Genomic DNA, 25487 nt, shown 5'->3' with positions numbered 1-25487 from the left:
ACCTCTGTTGCTCCATCTGGTCTTCACCTTCCCCTAGACACTGGTCTTCACCTTCCCCTAGGTCCCAAAGGATAATGCTTCTGTCCTGACAGCCTCTTCAGTCCATCCCCTTATCTGGCCCTTTTTTGTGGAGAAAATCTGTTTCCCTCTGGCTTTGTGCATTTTATGCCTTCCTAATCTCCCAGTATAGGAAACCTGCCCAGTTTTCTGGTTGCATGTCCCCCTTCCCACTCCATTTTGCCTTTCTCCCAGTCAAAATAGTTCCTGGCATCTGGTCCTGCATCCTCAAATCCCAAACCAGGGCACTAGCTGATGTTCTTGAAGGAGTTAAAACTCCAAAGCAAAACAGGAATCAACACCTGCAACTCACAGCTTCTCCTAATGCTAAGTACAAGCGCTCATGAATTATCATGTGGAAAGTGAGGTTTATTGTCTGGGCATTGGCCACCTTCCTTCTATGTTAACTCTCCCCTTTGTCACATGCAACATCCCTCTGGGGGCACATTCGCTATGCTGGACCAATATGTACAATGAAGATTCACACAAGTACAAACTTTTGCCTAAAATTAAATCCTTCATTAGCTTGAACATCTTGCTGGTCAACCAAAATCCTAGCCTCCTGAATAAAGAGAGGACATGAATAATTATTTCTCTAATCCTGATTTCTAAATTTGTTATTGTTATTCCTTCAGTAATGAAATAAAAATGTGCCATGGCTTGGATGGATGATACGTATCTGCTCTTGTGTGCCATAACCTGGTGATGACTTCAGTGTAAGCAGTGTTTCTCTTGCAGCTCTCCTAGGGTTCAAATCAAAAAGCTATGTAGGGAAATGGTGACTGACCATGCTTAAGAAAATTTCAGTGCCATTTGAACCAATGGTTAGTACTGTGTCAGAGTTTACAACATTTCCTGTTTCCAGTGCTTTGTAATTGTAATCTAATCTCTTCTGGTTTGGAGAGGAGATTAAATCATAGCCAGGGACTAAGTTTTGAAAACTGAAAGTACATGAAAAGTCAGCTGGTTTTGCTTGAAAGTGAAAACATAAAATGAAGTAGAATAGGCTCCTTATTTGAAGTGAAATTATACTGACAACTACTGCATTATTCAGTGCAGTCATTTAAGAACATTTATTTAACACACACCTCTAAAATGTTCTTTGCTTCTACAAAGACGGTAGACAATCAATTTTTGTAGCAAGCCATTTCTATAATTCACTTCTCAAATACAATTAATACTGCTTTATAAGCCATAGAAGTACCTTTCAAGAATTCTTACACTAGTGCATAGCCTACATTTATTTTTCTATTCCCATTCTATTATGGGATATGCACTTCTAGGAGTTAATATAAACAAAATAAGATATTTGATATCCAAACATCTAGCATAGCCACCACTTATTAAAAATAAACAGATAATGTTTACAATTAAGTATGATAATCCTTCATTAAAATAGCATGTGACCCTGCTGCAGTGTGCACAGAACTGCTCTTCTAACTTGTCCTTACTTTGCTTTAGGTACCTCATCATATTCCTACCAAGGCTGCCTTTTCTATATTTGATAGATGTTGGAAATCAATTTACTACATCTTAGAGTGTAAAGGTGGCTAATCTTGAAGAAAAGGTTCAAAATCCTGCTCTTGTGAAAGCCAGCCTGGGAAGGAATTTTGTAGTCAGTCTTAGGGACTCCTGCTCTACCTTCCCTCTCAAGTTGGTTCTCTAGCCATGCAGGTGTTTATTGCTAATAGGGCATACCAGCAAAGAGAGAAATGAAGTAATACCTACATGCAGTGCACGGAGTTACAGAGCAGTTTCTGTATCTGCTTGCAGTGGCTGCCTGCAGGAGGGCACTGCTTTATGCACTGGCTGAAGCCATGCAGGATTTCCACACAAGGATCATGGAATCATCGAACCATAGAATGGCCTGGGTTGAAAAGGAACACAGTGATCATCTAGTTTCAACCCCCCTGCTATGTGCAGGGTCGCCAGCCACCAGTCCAGGCTGCCCAGAGCCACATCCAGCCTGGCCTTGAATGCCTCCAGGGATGGTGCATCAACAGCCTCCTTGGGCAACCAGTTCCAGTGCACCAGCACGCCCTGTAGGAAAAAAATCCTAATATCTAACCTAAATCTCCCCTGTCTTAGCTTAAAATCATTCCCCCTTGTCCTGTCACTATCCACCCTTGTAAACAGCCGCTCCCCCTCCTAATTATATACTCCCTTCAAATATTGAAAGGCTGCAGTGAGGTCTCCCCAGAGCCTTCTCCAATCAGAGGTTGAGAATTGGAGGATCTTTCTCCACTTCTTCTGAAGGGCAGTTTTTGAACCTGGAGCTTATCATAGAACAGTCTGCTGCAGTAACTCTGCTACCTGAAACCTTAGGAGTGTGCTGCTAACCCATTGATTTATAAATTACATCTTTTAGATGCATTTATATGTTATACTGCAAATCGCTTTAAGAATGAGCAAGCAATCTAAAGTAGGCTCAGGAATTCCCTATGCATTATTCAGAAGAACCATCATGTTGAGGTCAAAGAATCTAACCTGATGACTCTTCTGAGAAGAGCAGCTTAAACTATTGTCTGACAGCTTGGCTGCTCCTTAAACTTTCCACTGCCAACAACACCTTTAGGTCAGCTTGCTACTGCTAGTCTGTCTTCTGGTCAGAGATGATCAAAAGCTTCCTGTGCCTTTGCACGTTTTTATTAGAGCTCATTTGAAGTTTGCTTGTGGTTCAAGTGTTTAAAAGCTTTCAGAGCAGGCTGGGCATATATTAGAAGTAGCACTGGAAACAGAAAAGGCCAAAAAGAATTTACAAGAAGGGAAAAAGTCAAGGTTCCCTCTGACTTGTTCACTAGAATGAACGCTTCCATGTGGTATTTCAAGTTAGTCAACATCGTTAAGAAAAATACACTTTTTTTTTGGATAAGAATTAAATATTACAATACCTATAATTTTTTTTTTTTCTTTTTTTTTTTGTGTGTGTGTGTGTTTCATTACTCCTCCACAATGACTGAAAAATTCTGGAAAAATACAGAAAGAGCATTTAGAGGTTTCGCAACGATAAGATTCACATGCTTTCTTTTTTACAAAATGGTGACACATAGTCATCTAAAAGGAAGGAAGGATGTAAAAAATAAGACCAAAGGAAGAAGGCTGCTGTCTAATGAGTATAACAGAATCTTGGTACTAATTCCCTTATGTTTCCATCTTCCTACAGAAGCTATTTTTGTATAGCGTTTTTCCATGGGATGAAATGGTGATTCCATGATCTAAAAAGTGATACGGCTTACATTAGGCCTTCCTTAATTTGGGAAGTGCAAATAATAAGTGGCCATTTCAAAAAGACTATTTCAGTACACTCTGTAGAGCTAGAAACAATTTTTAAATATTTTTTTCACTTGATATTACTGTTTTCACCCCAGTTAGCCTTAAGTTTGGAATTTTGGATATCCAAATCTGAATGAATAACAAGATTTATCAAAGTTGCTGATCATATTGCTAGGTCATGCTGTGGGTCCAGCAGTCCATAGAAAGAATCTGCTGCAAGGATTTGGATCTGCACTGCAATTTTCAGAGTTATGAAGCTTTGTACCTCTGTGTTTGTCAGTCAGAACTCCTAATCCCCCATCTCAGCAGCTCTTCCTCTTCTTTCTCTACTCCCAGAGTGCTCTCTGTTGTGCAAGTCTAGGATCATGCAGGAGAAAGAAATGAGGGAAGAGCTGGCCCCACGATTGGGTCCTGTAGATGAAAGCTGTTTTGCTCCACACGTTTCCTGGGGTCTCAATTTTGTTCATGAGTGATGACAGGGCTGTAAACTTCAATTTCTGATGATTCTGAGAACTACAGCAAGCTCCAGAGCTTCATTATTAAAATTCTTTTCAATAAAGTAACTTTTTTCTGTTGCTATATACAACTTAGATGAAACTTTATCTTAATAGAGTACTTTTCAAGCCTGAATTATTTTACTTGAAGATCAAATAAACTGTTAGAGATATGGAACAATAAATACTATAAATCATAATATAAATAAATATCTCCTTCAAAGCAAGCACCAGTGAAATTAAGAGACTAAATCCCTTGCAAAATTTGTGCTTACATTAACTTTGGTTAAAATGACTTTATCAAACATACCAAATCTGCCCTAAGAGCTTCAATTCTTTCACATTTGTTTCAACTGCTGAATTACATCAGTGAGATAAATGATCCATGAGCAAATCTGATAGAAGTTACCATTATCCACATGCAAGAAATGCAAGCTGGGCCCAAGGCGTGATTTTATTTTAAAAGGAATGTTTGTTTATTTATTTTTTAATAATTACCCTCTGGTTTCTCTGTAGGTTGCAGATTTCCAACCTGTAAGACAGTCAAAGGGGAATGACAGTTTTTCATTATTAAAAAGAAATAAAAATCTACAAGTTTTTCATTAACTCACATAACTACAAGCCTGAGTAAGAGTATCAAAACCCAAAGGATCTTCGATAGTTATGAATATTTGCTACTTATCTGTAAAGAGCTGGTATGGTTTATAGTGTTATATGGGGGCGGCACAGACAGCCTTTCTGTTAATGAGGCACTTTTAATAGGTAGATGTAGTGCTTTTGACAATTATGTGTTGTTTTTAACTCTTCACGCAGCATAAATGGGATTTTTTTGTTAAGTGTTATTTAGAAGTGTAGTTAAAAGTGTTGTCTGTTCTAGGGAATGATTTGGGAATACATCTGGCGCATAAAGGATGTTACCATGAGAATGACATGTTCTGAACTTTGAGTTTTAATACAACTTCTGCAGATGTGCTGGCATTGAAGGCGGTCTCGTGATGTGACTTTGGGTGGTTTTGCTTACATTTATCACTTTTATTCCTGTTTTTTTTGAGGACACTTGTTACTCAGAATTGTCAATGTTTGCATTTCTTGCAGTAAACTGAATATTTTTCAATTAGTGAATCTAGTCAGAATGTTCTGAAACAGCTAGACTAATTTATAGCTTGTGAACAGCTTTACATCTGGCACTGAAATGTCAGTGAAATGCTTGTCAATTAGGACTGTTTTTAGCCTTCACATTTCATGTGCACATCACTCAAGGTGATTTTTCATTATCTGAGGATAATAATTGAGAACTTACGGCAGATTTCATGAACATATACTGTAAGATACAGAATCCATTTGTTTGCTATTAGAAATTTATCTTTTCTTTAGCAAAACTACAAACTCTGCATACTGCTAGTTCCGTCTGTGACATCAACCAGAGCTGTTCACAGGCTGGGAATGCTCTAGCAAAGAGCACTGGGAAATTCCTTTTCAACACCTGTTTGAGTGCCTGGAAATTTGCAGATTATGGCATGAATCCATGTTGATAGTGCCACAAGGTATGATCGTTTTTCACAAACTAGAAGCCAGTCTAAGCTAGCATTACAATTGACTGCTGTAATCAATTCAGTTCTTTGCAAATTAAATGAAGTCAACCTGTTCTAGAAAAAAAAAAAAAAAGAAAAAAAAAGAGAGCACCATGTGTAACAAACTAATGTTAGGTTCCTAGTAAACCAATGAAAATTGGGGTATCTCAGATAGTGGTAGTTACTGTCTTGGAAAAAGCAGAATGATCAATAGCATAAGTGCCTCAGGTAATTGCAGTACTTGAGAAGCTTGTCAGTTTGACATCTCTCACATTAGACGGACAGAAAGTACAGGCCCTCAGTGGTTCAGCCTCTGGTTTTTCTTGCATCGTTTTCTTGATTGACTCAAACATCATTTTAGTTTGAGAAGCAAAAATTGGCTGTTAAGAACATGGTGGGAAAAAATGTCGCCGTATTGAAGTCCTCATATAATTTAGTTCTTGAATGGGTTTGATGCATGCCAGTGGTAATGCAATAGCAGGGCTAGGCCTGCAGGAAGGAGATGGCAAACCTGCAACAGGTCCCCCCAAGACTGTGCTCACCTGTTATGAGCTGTGGGGGTGGAGGAGCCATACTTGTGTCCTACATGCTGCCCTTTGGGTGCCTTGAGCCTCTTAATGGGAGGATATTTTTTGGAAGAGCTCTATTCCCTACCTTCTCTACCATTTGCTATATTAACTCATGTGTATTCATTTCAGAAAATGTAAGGTGTTTTTTTTTTCTTTTCTTTTTTTTCCCCAAAGAATATGATGTTCAGTGTTTAGTATGGAGCTTTTACTGGATGGATGAGCTTACTGTGCTCCAGTTGGTTTTTAATTCTAAATAACATACATGTCTGTTGAAGCCTACCTTTGTCTGCTTGCTTGTCACTAATAAGTAGAAGCAGTCTTGTAGCTGAACATTACCTGGCTGCTTCTTACTGTTTTGAAATAAACAATTCACAAAATATTTTCAGCTAAATATCGATTTTCATCAGTGTTTGCATTTCTGTTGGCCTTTACCTGTGGAATGCAGGTTAGGCAAATATTTCATTTTGCTCAGCTATGGCTTCTCAGGAAGTTGCCAAAGAAAATAATGGATTTTCTTTTAAATCACGTTATTTCCGTTTCTGCAGCAAGAGCTACTTACTTTTAGTTCTGTACTCAATTAGTTCAACATTTTTGTAAGCTGTCACATATGAAACACTTTCCTGGATGCTCGTGAGGCAGTTTTTATTTACTGAATGCAGTCAGAGGATGAAATGTTACAATAAAAATTACGTTGTATGTTTTACAAGGACAAAAGAAAAAAAACCAACAATTTTTGTTAACTTCCTGTCTAGTCAACAAAGAAACATAAAAGAAAGAGAAGTCTGACAAGTTTGTTTCCTTTTGCGTCTGACAAATGTTGCACACTAAAATAATATTTCCTGTCACTATTTTGTTCTATTGTGGTCATGTTCCAACATTTAAATTTTTAATAAAAACATGGTTTTGAGAAAATTGTTTCTGTTTTCCATTTGGGTCAGACAAATACATGTGGGTAATGCGTATTTTCCCTTGTGGCTGTGTTTTAAAAATGCTGAAAGAATCCAATTGACTGACCACACTGCAAAAATTGATTTGAAGGGCAGAAAAAGAAAATTAAACTCTTTGAAAAATGTTCTGGATAGTTGTTAGCTCCTCATTTTGAGACAAATTTGTCTTTAATGGACATACTTACTTACAGTATTTACAGTTTATCGTGCACCTGGAATTTCACAATCAAATTGCAAGTGAGAATATTTTCTGGAAGACCTGATTTGTGAAGGAGGAGCTGGCATGATAGTCTGTCCCAGTATGCATATTCTTTATGTGCCTTTATGTAAGGGCTGAATTCAGCTCGAGTTAGCGGATTAGGATTAGGATTGGGATTTTCCCTGTTCATTGCAGAGGGGTTGGACTAGGTGGCTTTTGTAGACCGCTTCCAACTCGAATGGTTATGTCTCTAACTTTAGGACAATAGGACAGAACTTCTGCGTGCCCTAAGGCTCATAAGTAAGGACTGGATCAAGTGGGAGCTGAAACCTACTGAAGTGTGGAATTTCATGCGAAAAAGTGTGTGATGTAGACTATCTGATCTTCACCTTGGGTAGAATTTCTTCCTTCCCATGTAAGTTTGCTGCTTATGGGATAAATGAAATCACCAGTGTCCCTAAAGGCATCCAACCCACTCAGTCTTACAAGCATAATGCTCACTAGTAACTTGAGTTTTTGCATTTTACCAGTGCAGAGGTAATACTGCTTGTTGGGAAGCAGGTGACATGACCTCTTCCCTGTAGCTCCTAATCCTTTTAGGAGCTTTGCAATCCACAGTTTAGGCTGTTCATCCTCATTCAAATCACAGGTGCACAAGAATGCTTGTGAAAGAGAGAGGCTGTTGATCACTGAGGAGATTTTCCTACTTCTCACATCTGTGGAGGATGTAGAGCAAGTGCATTTTTATGAATATGAGGTTCTGCTTCAGTCATGGGGCATCATAAAGTCCTTGAGAACTGGATTTGTGAAGTGAAGCAGTGATTTGGTGGTTGATTCTCAACTATCTGTCCTGGTAGTAAGATTTGATTTGGGGGTTGAATTCTCTTTTTCTCGTTGTTATGTTTTGTTTTCCTTTTGCTTTTTAAAATCTGCTTGTTTCTTCTCCCCAAACCCTTTCCTAAAAGACAATACCACTAGGACAAAGTATTATTTGGTACCCCTGAGTGTTTATCTGGTGCTTCTCAGAGAGAAAAGAAGAGGCCTTTGGGACTGTTTGCAAGAACAGACAAAAATAGTTGGTTCCCCTCCCCACCTCCATACCACCTTTGTTTTGTTTTCTTTGTGCTTCTGACCAGTAGAGTATTTACTTCTTTACTGATAGAGGATTTTTGTAAAACCATGAGCTTTGCATTTAAGATTTATATTTTTTGCAAGTTGAGGCTCTTCAACAGCCATAGTCATATCCATGTGGTGTCTTTATGGAGCAGTGTCCTTTGAAATGAGACTGGAAATGAATGAGAAGTTTCTGGAGCGTGTGGTCTTTAGCAGAAAAGATACTGATGTGTCTTGAAGAGAAAGCAGTACATAGTCAATGTTATCCTTGCTGGCCTGCTCAAAAAAAGCAATGCTTCCAATGCTTCCTTTTTAGGAGTCTAAAGAGGAATCTGGCTTTTGTCAATTTGTTGCAAAAATTATTAATTTAAGTGAACTGAAGTTATATCTCTGAGCATGAGAGAGGATGCCCAGGTAGGTTGTTGACTATTGATTTGTTAGAATATTTGAGAAAAATGCATGCAAATAAACACCTGTTCCTGCTTGCAGTCCAAAATGAATGATGAGACTATAATACAAACAGTCCTAAAACAGTTTTCACTTAAGGAAATATTGTTCCAATTTTAGGTTTGCCTGTGATTTTATAGGTTTTTGGACTGTCTGTCTGCAACAGCGGTCTAGAATCTTTCACTGCAGCAGTTAAGTATGACTTTTTATTGTTGCGGTTTTCCTGTAGGACGAAGCTGTTTTGTAGAGGCTTGAGATCTGTGTGGAAGGAAAGTGGGTTTATAAAATGAAACATTTTGTATGTGTGTATATTTTGACTGGCTGCTAAGCAGACTAAACATGCTGCATGCACATTAAATCCAGTGTTTGACAAGGATGTCGAACTGCTGTGGTTACTGCTGCTGTTTCCAGAATATCTTACAGTTTTTAAAAGGTATTAATTACTCATTAACAATCTTATGATTCTTTGTCGAGTCTGCTGACCAGAATGAGGCTATCACTATCTAGCCTATCTCTTCTTCCCAATGTTATTGAGGAGATTAGGGAGCTAACGTCCTATTTAGAAGAAAAGCTTATGTGAAGTGACCATGTTTTAAATTCAAGAAATCTTTTAGATAGAATCATACAATAAAAATTGCATGAAGTCTAGTAAAATTTGATAGGTTTTAAATATTCCAGCTGAGGGACTCCTCCTGCAAGGATTTTAATAGCGAGTCATGTACTTCTCAATATGCCATGGAGGTTGTTGGAGATTTCCCTCAAGGCTTTCTTTGTAGAAGCTGTGGCATTTCACAAGCAGGGGCAAATCTTTGTGTAAACAGGATGCTGCAGCTCTTGTGAGATGGGGTTGTGTACTGTGGAGGTACAGCCACTGTTTCAGAGAGTAACTGAAGGAGTCACAAGGGTCATCAAGTCCAGCTTCTGGCTCCACACAGGATTGATTGCCCAAGTCTTCTGCTTCAGCAGCAGCCTGTCTGTCATGAGGAACAGCTACAGGGCTCTTACTGCAGGCACTGCACATGCCTTTATGGACGGGTACATAAACCTAAATATTTTTGCACATCATATGGAGCCAGGTTTTTCATAAGTCATTCTCAGAATCTGATCAGGAAGGACTAAGGTCTAAGGAACCAGTGATGGAGAACAGAGGACTGGGAAGGAGCAAATGGATGCCATTCATGTATTTTATGGGACATGGAGGCTGGATACCTCCTGGGCAAGATCAGGACCAGGGTAGCATTGGTTCATAACTTCCTGCTCTGGTGGAAATTGGAGTTATGTAAGTTAAAGCACAGTACTCAGAGCCCACAAAAAGGAAAGCTGTGCAGAGGCCATGTGATTTGTTTAAAACACAGCTGTCCTCATCTGTGCTGGACTGAATGTCACCTGGGTTTATCCTCAGAGCCGTGGCCTAAAGGTCCAGGAATTTATTTTTTTTTCCTGGGCTTTTCTCCCATTGTTCAGTGCGTGTCCCCACCAAGAGGATTTCACCTCCTTGTTTATTTAGTCTAGGCAACCGGTGGCCAAGGGAGAAGCCCTCCACTTCCCAGGGCTGTACTGTTTTTTACTTTCAAATCTGTTTGTTTATGTTGACATCCATGTTCATCAGCTAACGGAAGGGAAAAGCATGGCTCACCAACTTGCTGTAAACATTTGCAAAATTGCTCCACTGGTTTCCTGCACATCCCCCTGAGGCATTTCCTTGGCCTTGAGGTTTACAGAAAGGCCTGGGGATGGGTTGGAGCACTGAGGCAGTGTCTCTCCTGCATACTTGCTTTTCTCTGCCGTCCTGATGTGTTAGGGCCTTGTAGGTGCCAAGTACCAGTTATAAAAGTGAAAGGCTGGCAAAGGCCCTGGGCACGTGGCTCAAGGGAAATTGCCTTTCTCTCAAGGTAGCAGCCAAGAGGGTGGCAGGCTGCACAGGATGAGGAGCAGCACCCACCTCACCAGAGGGGCCACTGTGCACATTGTTTCATCTTTGTGCAGGACCTCTACCAACCATATAGATGTGTGTGGACACAGGCTCTGAGGGTCTGTCTATGTCCTGCAAACCATGGTGACCAATGAAACCATGAGAGAGGATGCAGGATGGTTACGTGGCCTTTAACAAGGATACTTTTTCTCAATTTGAGAAAGTGCCCCACCATAAAGGAGCTTGGCTTGCTGCCATTTTGCTGCAAAAGTGGCTGTTCTATAGGATGGTTTTCAGTCCTTCTCAACCAGACCTTGATTCATTCCAGAGTTTCCTGTAAAGGATTTTACTTAGAGGAAACGCTATAGATGTCAATTTTTGTCCAAATATGGACCAACAGGAATAACTTCATATTTCCTGTGAACTAACTGGAAGCTCCCAGGTTTTGCATTGCTTTGTGAAAATGATGTTCAAACAATTGACAGGAAAGTTGTGTTTGCAGAACAGCTTTCAGGGAACTCCCATGACCCCACATCCAGGACAGACCCATAGGGAGTTTAGAAAAGAATTTCAGAGATCTTTACAATAAAACATTTCATCTCCAGCAATCTGGGACTCATTTGACTAAGAAGAGGTGACTGTTGTTTTTTTTATTACAACTTTTTCTTTTTTTTTTTTTTTCTTAAACTGAAGTACTTCCATCAATGCTAATTAAAAAAATGTATATAGATTTTTTTCTGAAATAATTAACATTAAGCATAAAAAATTTAACTAATATTGCTGTGAGTGACCAGAATACGCTGGAGATCTCTGACAAGGATCTGCAGTCTGTCTGCAGTTTTTGTATAAACATCCTGTAAGATTCTGGTAATAATAAAAACAACAACAACAAAACAAATACATCTCCCAGCCAAAGAGAAGAGAAATCTGCCAAAACCTACAGACAACTCTGCATGTCCTAAGAGCCATAAAAAAAATAGTTCCAGCTTAGAATGTTGTTATTGATTTGTGCAGAATCAGTTAACTTTCTAAAACTTGTACAATTATTATAAATAAAATCCAAGTTGAATCATTGTAATCAGTTCAGATTTCATCATGAACGGTGGTATTTCATGCAGTAAATTGCTATTTCATCTTAACTGTGTGTTAATTTGAGTGAGATTTGCTTAAAGTATCCCTCATTAATAGAGATACCTGATGCACTGATGCACTAGTAACTGACATTCCAGTTTTCCACTGTGTAGGTTTGATAGAGGAAATTTCTCATCTGGTCTAAAGTGATCTCTAAAAGATATATTAAAACTTTACATTAACATATATAAAATAAATATAAATATATAAAGCTTTACATTAACAAGGAATATGCGGGGACCACTTGTGCTTCCTTCTGTCCCACACCTGTACATCAGCTTGCATCCCACAGAGGTCTTCAGCAGAATGAGTAGTTTCATTCATCTTATCCATACAAGATTTAATGAGCCTTTGGAGATTACTGGGTAGTACTCATTTTCATTGCTTAAACCTAGGCACCCAGTGCCATTTGGAATATTTATTAGGCATGGCAGATATGAACTAAGACCTAGGGGAAAGCTGTTTCCACCTGGCCTGGCAGCTGGAGACAGGTGGGATACCATGGGATATCTTGAATGGAACTGTTCTTCTGTGCTTGGTGAATACCAGATCTTCAGAAAATGGAAATGACACAACCAAGGGTCTTAAATAGCTGCTACATGACTGAAACTTTCAGTTAATGCTCACCAGAGCCAAGCTTGGAGACTCAGAGGCAGAAAAACCAATAAGCTACCCCTTGGTTCAAGGAATTCCCAATACAGTGATAAGTGTAACCTGGCAATAATTTTCTGGGAAACAAAAAAATGAAGATAAGTGGCCAACTTTTTTTTTTTTTTTCTTTTTTTTCTTTTAAAGAAGTTTCTAAAACTGTTGAAATACAAATGTTACCCATATTCAAAGAATAAAATACTAAGAATAATAAATACAGTTGTTAAAAAAAAAAAATCAGAAATATTTTTTAAGAATGCTTCAGTAGTGCAGTGGGGCTTGTTTGATTTTTCTTCATTCATTATGATCAAAGGAAATGCATGTGGACTTATGAAGGAGTTGCTTTTTCCTAATGGCCATTTCCTTGAATTTTAAAGCTGCCATGTTCAGTGCAGTCGGCAAGTTTTGACTCCACTCTTCAGCTCATGGTTGATCTGTTTTTTAGTTGACGAGATGTTTTGGTTTTCATTTTTGCAAACAACATTTATCTTTTTGTTTAAATACAGTGTTGCCATATATAGAAATAACAAAACTTTTCATACTGCTGTATTTATTTAAGGAAAAAAAAAATAATTCATTTTTCTATTTTTTTTCTATTTTTTCTAATTTTTCTTTTTTTTTTTTTCAAGTGTAGCCACACGTGTCCATAATCTAAAATAAACCTAATGTAACAGAAGCAAATAAGACAATCTTTAAAAGAAATTTTTTTTTTTTTTATCTAGTTAGCTGTAAATCAGAAATTGTAGCAACATCATTTTTTTCAAGCTGTTAATGGACTGCAACATCAGTTAAGAAATATTTTGACTAAGCGTTGCAGTTAACTGAAAAATAGCAGTGGTTTCCTCTGGTGATATTTTACACAGAAGGAGAGTTCAGGTAACCCAGTACAGCCCTATCTAAAGAGTAAACGTAGGGGAATAGTAATGCAGCTAGGCAGCTATTTTGACATTCTGAGGAGAGAAGAAAATATGAGAGGAATTTGAGATAAGTATCCTGCAGTTGGCACCACCTCCCTATTCCCGTATTTGGTGTGATGTGAAACTGGAGACATGGATTGATCCAGCTCTTTTGTTGGCTTTATGAGTTGTATAAGTGCGTGAACAGGTGGAAGTGCAGCCTTTGCTACACACAGATAAATCTCCACCGTGGGCAAGTTTGTGCAGGGAGGGAGGGACTGTCTGAAGGCAGGAGATTCAGCTGTCACTTAGAACTACCTGTGTGACAGGGACATCCCATCAGCGTAACCAAAATTGGTGTTTGAACTGGGAATTGGTATCGGAATTCAGGCCAGATTGGAATATGAACAAAAGCAGCACGGGGTGTGAAATCTTCACAGTTCTCAGAAAACGTGACCAGTTTAAGTATGTCTAAACAGAAAATATTATTTCATAATTAATGAATTATGAGATGGAATCCTAAGTATTTTTTACTCGCTGAAGCATTTCAGCTATGAATTAGAATTTTAATATAAGTGCTGATCTCATTGGTTACCTGTTTACAAGGTTTTCAGTCACTTGAAGAGCATCGTATTCCCTGGAATGAGATCTTCAACGTCATCTGCCTTAAGTAAACAGTGAGAATATTATCAGATTTTCCTTATGCCTGCATTCTACAGTGTAAGATTTGAGCTAGAGTGACGCCTATGCAGTCTTGCTGCTTGAGCTAGTAGGAAACCTGGCAGCTGAAACTCAGCCAAAGAAGGCTGATTGATGCTGTGTGAAGGTGAACCACATTATGTCTCGAAAAACACACTTCTGTCAGAGAGGTGAGTGCCCAGGAACTGGCTCTGATTGGTGTTCTTTTGGTGCTCTCTGTGGTTTCCAGAAATGGTGCATTTCCAAATATGGCCGCTGTCTCCCTCGCAGGCTGCTAATCTGGCTGTTTGTATTGTTCCTGTATGTGTTCCAATGGCTCTCAACTGCCAGGAAAGTAGCTGGACGTGGAAAAACAGAGCAGAATGCAGAAGTCTGTAGCTGAGGTTTGACAGATGTGCTAGAAGCTGAACTGCAAAGCAGAGTTTCTTCCATCAGCAGCCTTTTCAGCATGTCACTGGGGCTGAGCACCCCGAGGCCTGGGATTTGTGGCCTGTGTGGGCTGGCTTGGGAGATCCATTCATCAGCAGCACGCTTTTAGGACTTTTTGTTAATAAATGAATTGCTCTCTTGTAGGCAAATATTTGGTCTGCATAGCACACTCATTTGTGTGATGTTAAAGGGACATAATCTTTTTTTCTTGTTTGATACTGACTTGCTAGCATGATTCACTAAACTTATCAGTTGCAGACAGTCTGGGAGAAAGAAACAGAACGGAAATGCTTGTCACAAAATGAAGCAATTCATTCTGCTAAATTGAGCTTCTGCTTCTGGGCTGATGTTTCGTGGGAGGAGGAAGAAAAATGCATGCCACCAAATATATAACAGGCTGGCCAGCAACGCAAAGGAGCTGTGGCTGCTTGAAAGCTGCAAACTTGACTGTATGGAGGTGAAGTATCATGGTACATCTGGCAAGGGTCATCGTATTAATCTGTAGCTGGTTCCTATGCAAGTGATAAAGAGCTTTCCTCTTCAGAGTCTCCTCCCATGTTGCACTTCCTGCACAGCACCATTCCTTCTCTGTTTTTGCACTTGGAGGACAGCAGAGATTGCTTTGAGATCCATGCGGTTCCTGGAAAATATACTGTTTCAGAGAGAATGTCTAGAAGATAGAACAAAGCTGTTTATCTCATCTTTAGGCTTGTATGATGGGAAATCATAATCTAAGTTCTTCATTTCCTAAGATTTATTTAAAATCAGAACAATTTAAAGTAAGCAATAATTTGCATAGTTTCAGCTCACTTACATTGAGGTGATGGTAATTTTTCCATCAGGACAAAGTTTCCCATTGAGGACTCTGATTCCCTATGTGTATCTTTTTCTCTCGGTTTTCCCCCTTGTTCACATACATTGCCCATACTACTTTCTGCCTGTCTCTCTTACTTGTTCATCTAAGGTGTGATTCATCTACATGGAAAGCAAACATCCAAAATAGAATCACAGAATCACAGAATCATAGAATCATAGAATCACCAAGGTTGGAAAAGACCTAAAAGATCACCCAGTCCAACCGTTCACCTATTCCCAATAGCTCCCACTAAACCATGTCCCTCAACACAACATCCAGCCTTTCCTTGAACACCCCCAGGGTCGGTGACTCCACCACCTCCCTGGGCAGTCCGTTCCAGTGCCTGACCACCCTTTCTGAAAAGTAATAGATTAGATGAATCCCAGCCCAGAATTGCCTGTTTCTTGCCATTGAATAAAGGGTAACTGCAGTGAAGTGATATGGATGTTTGTACAGGCGCTAGGTCAGATGAACAAAAATCTTAATTCCTGTACCTGTTGTAACCATCTTCCTCTCTCCAAATTTGCCACCTCATTACCTAAATGACACTTTGACCTCCTTAAAGTGACCTTTGATCCATAAGCTTTTTCCAGTCTGGCCTTCTCATCTTCCCCAAGGACTGAGAGAAAAAAGCTCAGACTTCTTCCTAGCATACGCATAGCCTTATCACATCCTTCAGATTTAAAAATAGGTTTTCATAGCTGCAGATAATGTTATCCAGTAGAGGCTGTCATTGTTGGCCGATCGTCCATCCGCTTACAAGTGTTGCAGCCAGAAACAGTAGGAGGTGATGCAGCTATAAAACAAACAGAAAGTATTGTAATACAGGTGGTCTGCTTTGGCATAGCAGGCCACAGCTCTTGTCTGCAAACGGCATCTTATGCAGCTGTGCTGCCTGATGCTTCATACCTTCTTACCTTCCTTGCCTTTGGTTATTCTAAAATAAGGCTTAAGAAACAGGAAAAACAGAACATAATAGCATCTGTTTTGGAAGTACAAAAGGAGATGTGAAAGCACAAGTCCGTTCTTCTGGCCATGCCAGATTTTAGAACAAAACCCAACTGAAAATAAATAGCAACATACCTTTTTCTAAAAGGGTGTATGTTAAATAACAGGCTTAAGGAAATATGAGGGGATTAACTTGAAAACAGATGTTTATAATGATTCAATGACGTGTTTTAATTACATTCCCAGATGCAATTAAAACAGACTTCAGAATTTAAGGGATGTGTTGATAAAACTGATAACATTCTACATGATGCTGGAGGAGGAAGTATGAGCTTCAGGCATGCGTCCTCCAGCTGTGATCTCATCAGGTCTGAAAAGCTAGAAGAGGATGTACTTGTTCAGTTCTTGAAACAGAAGTTTCAAGTGTTTTTTTAGGCAAAGTGAAGTTTCTAGTGTAAGAAGTGAAGCTGATTATTCAGAGGGTACCATTTTTCTCTCCTGGTCAGTATTGAGTTGGCACTGTAGCATGTGTTGGCGTTGTTTTCAGGTCTAATTCTCTTTCTGTAGCATAATGTAAGAAGAAAAAAAAAGAATGTTTTTGCTTTGTGTGAATGTGGAGAAAGCTTAACATCAAACAACAAAATCAGTGTCTCTACTTATAAAAAAATAAGGTCTCATCAAGAGCAACAGTTGTTTCAGGTGTTGTTATTTTAGTTTTATTGGACAGCCTTAAGTAATTCCTTTTGCAGCATTAAAGCCCATGTTCACTTTGATTCTTTGATTTAAAATAAAATATACTTAGAAAGTGTTAATGTATTATTTAGCTTCCCTGAGTGATGTTGTCTTTTAGTTTCCATTGAGTTTTCCAAATTCAAAACAGTAGCATTTGCTTTGGCTTCTCAGCTGCACTGATGTCTCCATAGATTGTGGAGCCTATAGATTTGGAGGAGTGGGTGCTTGGAATCCTTGATGAGACCTCATTCCAGAGAAGTGCTGCCCATGAATGCTCTGAGATAATGGCCTGTTGTGGCTGGTGAAGGATCTTGCATGCATTGGTGGATTATTCAGAGATTTGCTTGTTTGCCTCCGAGTTTTTTTCTGAGAGGTATGATAATTAACAAGAGCGATGGACTTACCTGAGTTAGTTATAAGTGTCTTCATGGAGGCAGTGAGGAGGAGAAGGGAGGAGTAGCCTAGATGCACTTGAGTGTTCAGGAACACTATGAAACCATAAGCTTTTTCTTGATCATCAGTTAATCTGACTTCTCTCATCTGTTTTCTGATTTCATGTTTTGCAAAGAAAATGAGAGGCTCTTCATGATGAAGTGATAAATACCTCCATACTTTGATTGCTGCTGACTGTTACCCAGGAAACAATCATTGTCTGTCCAGTAGACATTAACAATTGTCTCTACATCTCACAGTAAGAGGAGTAGCTTGCCCTGTTGGAGACAGGTTTGGTTTGATTTTTGTAAAATACGTACAGATCTGCTTGTTTAAATAGTTTACTGTGATAATTATAGCAGTATTTTAATTTCTTTGCAAAACAGTTATCAGGAGACTGCTAATTACTGATTAAAAACATTGAGAAGATCAGTATTGAGAAACTTTATGATAAAGATCTGGAGAGTGTTGAGTAGACAATATTTTGTGTCTACAAAAAAGAAACATAGACGGTATTCTTCATGTCTGCTGTTTTTCTTCTTAAATCCAGAAGTCATTAAATGCTGTTTTACCATCCCTTTCTCCTCAAAGCAACGGCACGTATTTATAGAGGTTAAATATTATGTAGAATGCAAGCCATATATTAATGATCTGGTACTAAAGAGATGCTTCTAAGAAGGGATTGGTTATATTTTAAAATATCTGTTGGGCTTTGAATGTATAAATATTGAATAGATGGAAGGTCATGTTTTGAATTGTCTTTCATATTGCTATATGGAGAATGCTTGTGTATAATGATGAATTGTGTTTAAAATGGTAGCCAAAAATACAATAATTTTGAAGTAACGTGGTGTTATAGTGTTACAAAATCATCTGTTACTGGACTGGGACTGAGAAGTACGTCTGTATAAGGATAACAAAGCATTGCCATGGGCTGAAGTGGACATTCCCTGTGCTGTCTTACCTCGCTGACATTCCTGACATGTTTTGTCTGTCACCTAGGTCAGATGATTAATCTCTGTTTTCTGTTTTATTTTCAGGGTTGTTCTTCTAGTTGTGGAAAATGTGACTGCAGTGGAGTAAAAGGACAAAAGGTGAGTTTATCAGCTGTCTCTACTTCATTTTCTCTCTCACTTGAACTACACGGTGTATAATCTATTGCAGGGCAGGTGAGCCATTGATTTCAGTGGAAGCTTGCACCACCATAGGGCATTTCCAATACCAAGTCCTTCAAGGAGGGTTTTCAAAATGCAGCCATCTCAGTACCAGCAGTGCCAGAGGGCTGAAGGAATAGGGATGGGAAATAGCATAATGCCATCACTGTATGCTGAAGCCCCCATGGCTTGCCCATACCCTCCCCATGTCCCCACTGAGTGGGACACTAGCCCATCAGCCTCTTCTTTCCCATGCCTCACCTGCAGATTCCTCAGAAGGCAGTGCAGATCTTGACTTGATATCCTGACCACCTCTGGAACAGACATGAGCACCTCCATTCAGAAATGCTCCCCTTCAGTTCTTTTCAGGAAAGACTGTAATACATCATAAGCAACGTATGCTGACTAGGGTTAACCCCAGGAGGCAATGACCTACTTCCTATAGGAAGAAGGAGGTCAATAATAAACTCAAATATAGCAAAATGTTTCAGTTCAGGAAAAAAAATCTTAATTTTTTTTTTACAGACCCTTGCAAATCCATTCCCATTCAACTGTCCAAATTAGTTCCATGTATGGAAGAAAAAAAAAAAGCATATTAAAGGATTCTTGTGAAGCAATAGCAGTGAAGAAAAAATCCAGTGTACTTAAACATTCCATGAATTCTCTCTGCAAATTACCCACTTTGTAAATACTGTAGACACTGAATCACTCTCCTTATCTCTTTCAATTTTGCTGTAGAGATTTTAATCTACACTATCTTTGGTTGTGCATGCACACGTACTGTATATGTACTACAATTATAAATGAGTGTAAACTAAAGGCTTTTTCGTCCACTGGGATCATTTTTCAAGGTAAGTTGTTCAGATCACCCAACAAAATAGTCTGAAGAGTGTTTTGTTTTTGTTTTTGTTTTTTTTTAATTATTGTTTGTTTACTTAAAAAAAAAATATACAGCTAGTCTTCTGCATTTTCTCACATGTGATAGCTACATACTTACAGATTAGGATATTAAGAACGCTTGTTGGTGGTTGTTGTTTAATGCTTTCCAAAACAGAGGAATGTAAATAGCTTAACTGGAGATTGAAGCAAAGATAATTTTATTTGTAGCAAAACCTAGATTAATTTGTGAGAAAGATGAAAAGTGCCTATTTCCAAAACATCTTTGATGTGGAGTTTCATTTTTTAATGACAGAGTTAGTATCTGTGTAATAAAAGTCAGCTGTCTATTAAAAACAAATAAAGCAAAGATTCGTAAAAGGTCTGGAAATCAGAATTTTTCCCTTGATACCTTGATCTTATTTTTCAGTTGTGAGTGCAAATGAATCATTGTAGAGCAAGATGAATATTGTGTTGTAACTCGCTTGTTGAAAGCCATTATTTTCAGTTCATGGCACATGCCAGCATCTTGTAACTAGATCATTTTAAAAAATGATAGTTTGGGGAAAGAAAATCTTGTAAAACTTACGCTTCATTTATCTTTGGACCTGACTTAGCTAGAGCTTCCCTTTCTGACATTTCCTATTTGCAGTTTAGAGTCTGAGTCCTATTTCACAGAGAAAAACAAGCGCCTGCCTGATACAACCAGAGCCAAAACTACCTCAACTTAATGTAGATCATTTAAAAATGTAGGAGAGGTAATAATATCAGTATGTAGCAACAGAAGTCATTGTAAATTCAAAATTTCATGCTCTTTACCAAGAGAATGATGAGGTGCTGGAGCAGGCTGCTCCAAGAGGTTGTGGATGCTCCGTCCCTGGAGGTGTTCAAGGCCAGGTTGGATGGGGCCCTGGGCAACCTAGTCTAATATGGAGGTTGTTGGCCCTGCATGCAGCAGAGGGGTTGGAGCTTGATGATCCTTGAGGTCCCTTCCAACCCAAGCCATTCTATGTCTTGTTCAGCAAGTCTTAGGCAGCACTTTTTGAGTCCCATCACAAACTTCTCTATTTTAAACATGTATTGTGAAATACTGACATGCTTTCAAACCTTAAATTTAAATAATTCAATTACTGACTTTTGAGACCTTTGAACAAGTGAATGAATAGTTATGCCTAGAAGACTATGCTCAAGAAAAGCATTTTAAACTATTTTGGAATACATTTAAAAATAACTTAATTCAGATCAATATCTATCAATGCTTGTTCATTATATTAACCCTATGAGACTTTCAAATGTGTACTTGGCTGTTTGAGCAGAAAACTGAGTTTTTGCTTTAAACATGTCCCCAAGCTTTAGTCAAACTTTTTTTATATCTGGTACCTGTGCAGAACAAGAACAGACTGCTACTCAGTCCCAGGCCCAAAAAAGAGAAGTTGGTCAGGGAAAGCAAGAGAAGCATTCTTCCCAATTGCCTTGAAACGGTCTCTCCAAACAGCACATTTGGATTTGAAACATGACTCTTAAAAACAGTTCCCATTGATGTTCACAGTATTCAAGGCATCTGTTACTTCAGAGATCCATTTGCAGATCATTTGATTGGAGAAAAACTATTGAGAAGGGCTGCTCCAGGCCAGGATCCAGGCTATGATAGGGCTGCCATTCTAAGCCTGTTCTTTCTGGTACCCAAGAATATGTTGGAAAATATCTGCTTTTCACTCCTCACGTAGCCTCCTGTGTGGGAAGTACATAACCATTCTGCCCAGCACCATGCTCAGCCAACATGTTGCCTGTGCTGGAAGCCCTTTTGATCTGGCTCCTATGTTATGCAGAAGTGCATAAATACTGAAAGGCCCTTTCCAATCCACCCACACTCTTTAGCACTGTAACCACAGTATTTTACTGCCATGGGAGCCGCAGCAGCTGCGGAAGTGGGTACTGGGTTTACCCTTTAATGCCTTAATTATTAACATCTGGAGGTAAATTTCTTACCATAGTGTGGGAAGAAGTTCCAGGCCCTAGGATCTGTGGTTGGGGAGTGGAGGATAATTAACATATATTTGGTGAAATAATCTTATTAATGATCTCACCAGAAAAAGTGCTGAAAATAATATTTGACTAAAAAGCTGTGGAATGCCCAAAGAGTATTTCTTAACAGCATTACGGACATGGAAGAGTGAATTATACTGCAGTGTTACTGTCTTCCATTTGAGAATCTTTTTATCAATAAGACCATTTGGATGACCATTTTCAATGTGTTCTCTCATTAGACTGTTTCCATGAGAATTGCATTTGCATGCCAAACGCCTTTGAGATGACTCATACGTTATCAAAGGCGTGTAATCGATGAAGTCTGAGGTTTTTCATCCCTTTCAGAAAATCTGAGAAAGTGAGTGTAATTGCAGCAGATGGTTCTTATCCTATAAAGCCTTTATTATTACACTGAGCATCAAACTGTTATTTTAAGCTATATAAAGTCAAGCATCTAGTATCTGCAGAACAGAAGGTGCAGAAATTCTAGAATAACACAGTGTTACTAGAATAATGAAGTAATAAATAATACCTTACTCTTCTCCATTTAATAGATTAGCTTGAAACTTCTTCATTTGTCTCCTCTTGCACTTTTTATTTGTCTGTCTACATTATAACTGACTGTTCTTTCTAACCTCACTGAAGTGTGAGATCCATTTAAACTGATTACACTCCTCAGTGCTCGCCTACTTTTTACTGGGTCACTCAGAATCAGGCAGAAGACGTATTTTCTCTTTTATCCATCTAGATTTTGAGAACAATTTCAAGCAGCTGTGAAGATAAGAAATGCTAGCCATTAACATGTAAAGAAAAAGTAGGTTAAGCATTTAATTGCTATTTTAAACAAAGTCTGCATAGAGCAGAATAGAATTCCTCCGACTTTTTTTCAAGAATGTTAATTCCCTCATTCGTGACCATTTACATTTGTTGGCACTTTTTGCCTGACTAATTCGGAGAATGTGCATGTTCTATTATACGTACACAAATTACTTCTCTGTTTCTCTCCATGAGGTTATCATCCCTGCATGGGTTGCAGAAATGCGCACCCTGGCTTTGCTTCATCCATTTCAGGTCTGGAAGTCAAGCAGATGTCTTAGACAGGTGGGCAGTGATGGCAGCAACTCTGTATCCTCCCAGTTCAAAGCAGCAGTGACTGAGCTTTTCTCTCCTGTAGCCCTGTTGTACAGTCTAGAAAGTCACTCATACTTTTGCTATCTGCAGATGGTTTGGCTTTTTTGTTTACTATGGATATTGAAAAGTTAACTGTGTCCAGTTGACTGAATTTCTGTGTTTTTATTTTATTTTATTATTATCAATATTAAGGCCACCCAGACTGGGAGGGCCTTCAAGGCTTTTCCTTCTGTCTTAGGTAGCAAAAGAGAGAGAAAAAACATTTGTGGTATTAATTAGTTCAGAGGTCCCTACTGGAGAGAAAGTCAGGCTGTCAGTGGGCAGATTGACTCTAAATAGTTCTGGATTTCCTTTACAAAATAGCACATGGCAGCAGGTCCATTCCTTTAGTGCAGCAAGTTGGAAGTCAAATATCTGTACTTTTTATATTGAACCTATTTTAACAGCATGAAGACTTTTTTTTTTTTTTTTTAATCAAGGCTTGGTCTTTTTAAACTTCCAATTGTTTCCTTGGTACTGTCTCTTGTAAATGTTTGGTATTTGGTTTTAATTACTTTCTCTGTAGTTTTGCTCAGTATTTCTGCCTAGTAGCTGCTGTTGGAATGTACCTCACTGACAGCACCTGCTCATGCCTGTGTTGGAAAGACCATGAATTCAGGACACTAAGGAAAGCAAAGCTGAATTATACATCCTGCAAAGGGCCATCCAGTTGACAAGAAGAATGAAAGGCAATGTTTGAGGAAAGAATGCAGTCTGGAAAAGACTAATATATTTCTTGAAATTGTCTAATAATTCTTGAAAAGGGGAAATTGAAAGACTGTAACGAGATAAGCAAAAATATTGTTCAGTTCCAGATCTGATACTCTTCAAGGAGACTTGTAGTTCAGAAATATTTCTGAAAATCAGGTCATTGTCCCAGTGTTTGTGTCAATTCTGCAGTGCTAGTAGTGTATTTTTATTTATTTACCCTTTCTCGGAGAAAAATAATCAGAGAAAAGCATCTATCTTTCATAAAGAGAACAAATGAACAAAGCTCCTATTCTTGGAAAGAACAAGATGTCAGAAGGCATAATAATATTGAGTGAGTTATAGTAAGTATTGAAAGTTTTCCACAGTGTCTCAATTGGCAGGCCAAACTTTTAAGTGACATTTGAAACCATTCGATTTTCATACTTGGAAATTGTCAGTGGAAGCATTTGTCCATTTGCCCAAGTGGAACTGAATTTCTCTGGCAGAGTTTTCTATGTTGAGGTATATAGTGGACTCAGTACAGTAGATATCTGAAATGAACACAAACTAGCTGATTACCCGATGAATTTATATCTCTGGAAAGAGTGCAGTAAAGCGAATATTCCAGTACCACTGTGTGGTGGGGTGTGCTCATACTTTGTTTTCAGAGATGAGTTCAAAAGGTTTTTGCATGGTTGTATTTCAGCTGACATAACTTTTTCAACATCTGTTGCCAGATGCATATTTTTGCTTGTAAAGAGATTATTATAACAATCTCAGGCGTTTAATCATGGAAGAAAACATGCTCTATAGCTTCACAGTGTTTGATTTTACATTTGTACAACTGCTGTTACTGTATGTCTTTATTCTGGTTCCTTAAAGGATTACCGGATGTTATTTTCATCTGAATCATATAAGCTTCCTATGAAGTCAGTGAAGTTTCCCAACTGAGACATTAATGTAAGATCAGAGAACACCTATAAAATCCACGCTTCTCTGAAAGAAGAGCCACCCAGTGCCTCAGCAATAGCCAAATACCATTTGGAATCATCTCAACTTGTAACTGTTGTCTATGCCAACAGCGTCATGTTCCCTGTGTCTACAGACTGCACAGTGGCTATAACAATTTTGAATCAACATGCAGTTTTTTTGGAAACCGGTCACACATGACTACACCTGCAGTCTGCTTCTGCTTAGTGTGTGTTCTTACTGCCTGTAACACAAACACCCCATCCTGCTGACTGCATTCTGTGGGCCTGGGACTGCATATGCCTGGGGAGCAACATTACCTGCATTTTGTAATTTACCTCTCAGGATTCTTCAAATTATTCTTCCATTCAATTTAAATTGTGTTTGCTGGGGATCTCAGACCAAGCCAGCTATTTTAATTGACGGTTCTGTGACACTTCTTCAACAGAAGAATTTAATGATGCTTAATGTATTTAACAATCTGTCTCTGCCTACATTTTCTCTGTAGCAGTATTGACTGCATGCAATCTTGTATATGCATGTAATTGTTACCAGGGAACCACAGTAATATGGTAATCTCTGTAAGTCACTTTCTGGTCTTCCTGGCTAAGAGCAGAAAATGGTTTGGGGTTTGGTTTTGTGGTTTATTTTTATCTCCCGTTGGTGGTAGTTAATTGTTTGGTTCTATTAGCTCAGCTAACCTCCTACTTCAGACTGTAGATTTATGTTTTCAGTGAGAGGTCATCATAATTCGGATTAGTCATTGAAAAGAGCCAGCCACATGGTGTTGGCTTTCCAAAAAGGAAATGTAAATTGCCTTAAAGTTTGGATTTTATTAAGAAAGGGGATAAAGCCAAATTTCATACAGAATTCTCAAACCTACTTCCAACAGGAGCAATAGCAAAAACAAATATGTAACCATATATGTTTTGAGGGAGACAGAGCAGGAAGAACCATCGTGAACGTGGGATTTCCAAAGAGGAAGTTTAAAGTAGCTGCTAAAAAAGTGATAGTAAAGTAATTTATCACTCAAGCAAATTCCTAGCCAGCTGGAGAACATCTTTAGTTTAACCACAGAAGAAGCTTTGTGCCACAGAAAGTGCAGCTGAGAACAGCTGAGAAAGCATTTTCAGGAGATGCTGAAGAGATGTCCATTTTCTTTCAGGTGTGGGTCACACCTGAGAAAGTTCAAGGGGCAAGAAGTAAACTGAGTCATAGAGAAAGCAGGAAAGAAAGTTAACCTAAAT

The 25487-nt window shown here is 38.7% G+C and overlaps 1 protein-coding gene across 2 annotated transcripts in view; it reads left to right on the top strand.

Moving 5' to 3' along the window:
- COL4A1 (collagen type IV alpha 1 chain) overlaps positions 1–25487 on the top strand; it is a 110984-nt gene that overhangs the window by 25409 nt on the left and 60088 nt on the right. For both annotated transcript variants that reach the window (XM_052705817.1, XM_052705818.1), the window contains exon 2: positions 18394–18447. In XM_052705817.1, coding sequence (XP_052561777.1) covers positions 18394–18447 — 54 coding nt within the window. The remainder of the gene's footprint in view (positions 1–18393; positions 18448–25487) is intronic.

Source organism: Tympanuchus pallidicinctus, unplaced genomic scaffold (assembly GCF_026119805.1).
Source record: "Tympanuchus pallidicinctus isolate F22 unplaced genomic scaffold, pur_lepc_1.0 scaffold6, whole genome shotgun sequence".
NCBI lineage: Eukaryota > Metazoa > Chordata > Aves > Galliformes > Phasianidae > Tympanuchus > Tympanuchus pallidicinctus.
Note: the sequence above shows the minus strand (reverse complement) of the source record. Positions and strands in the feature narration are given on the sequence as shown.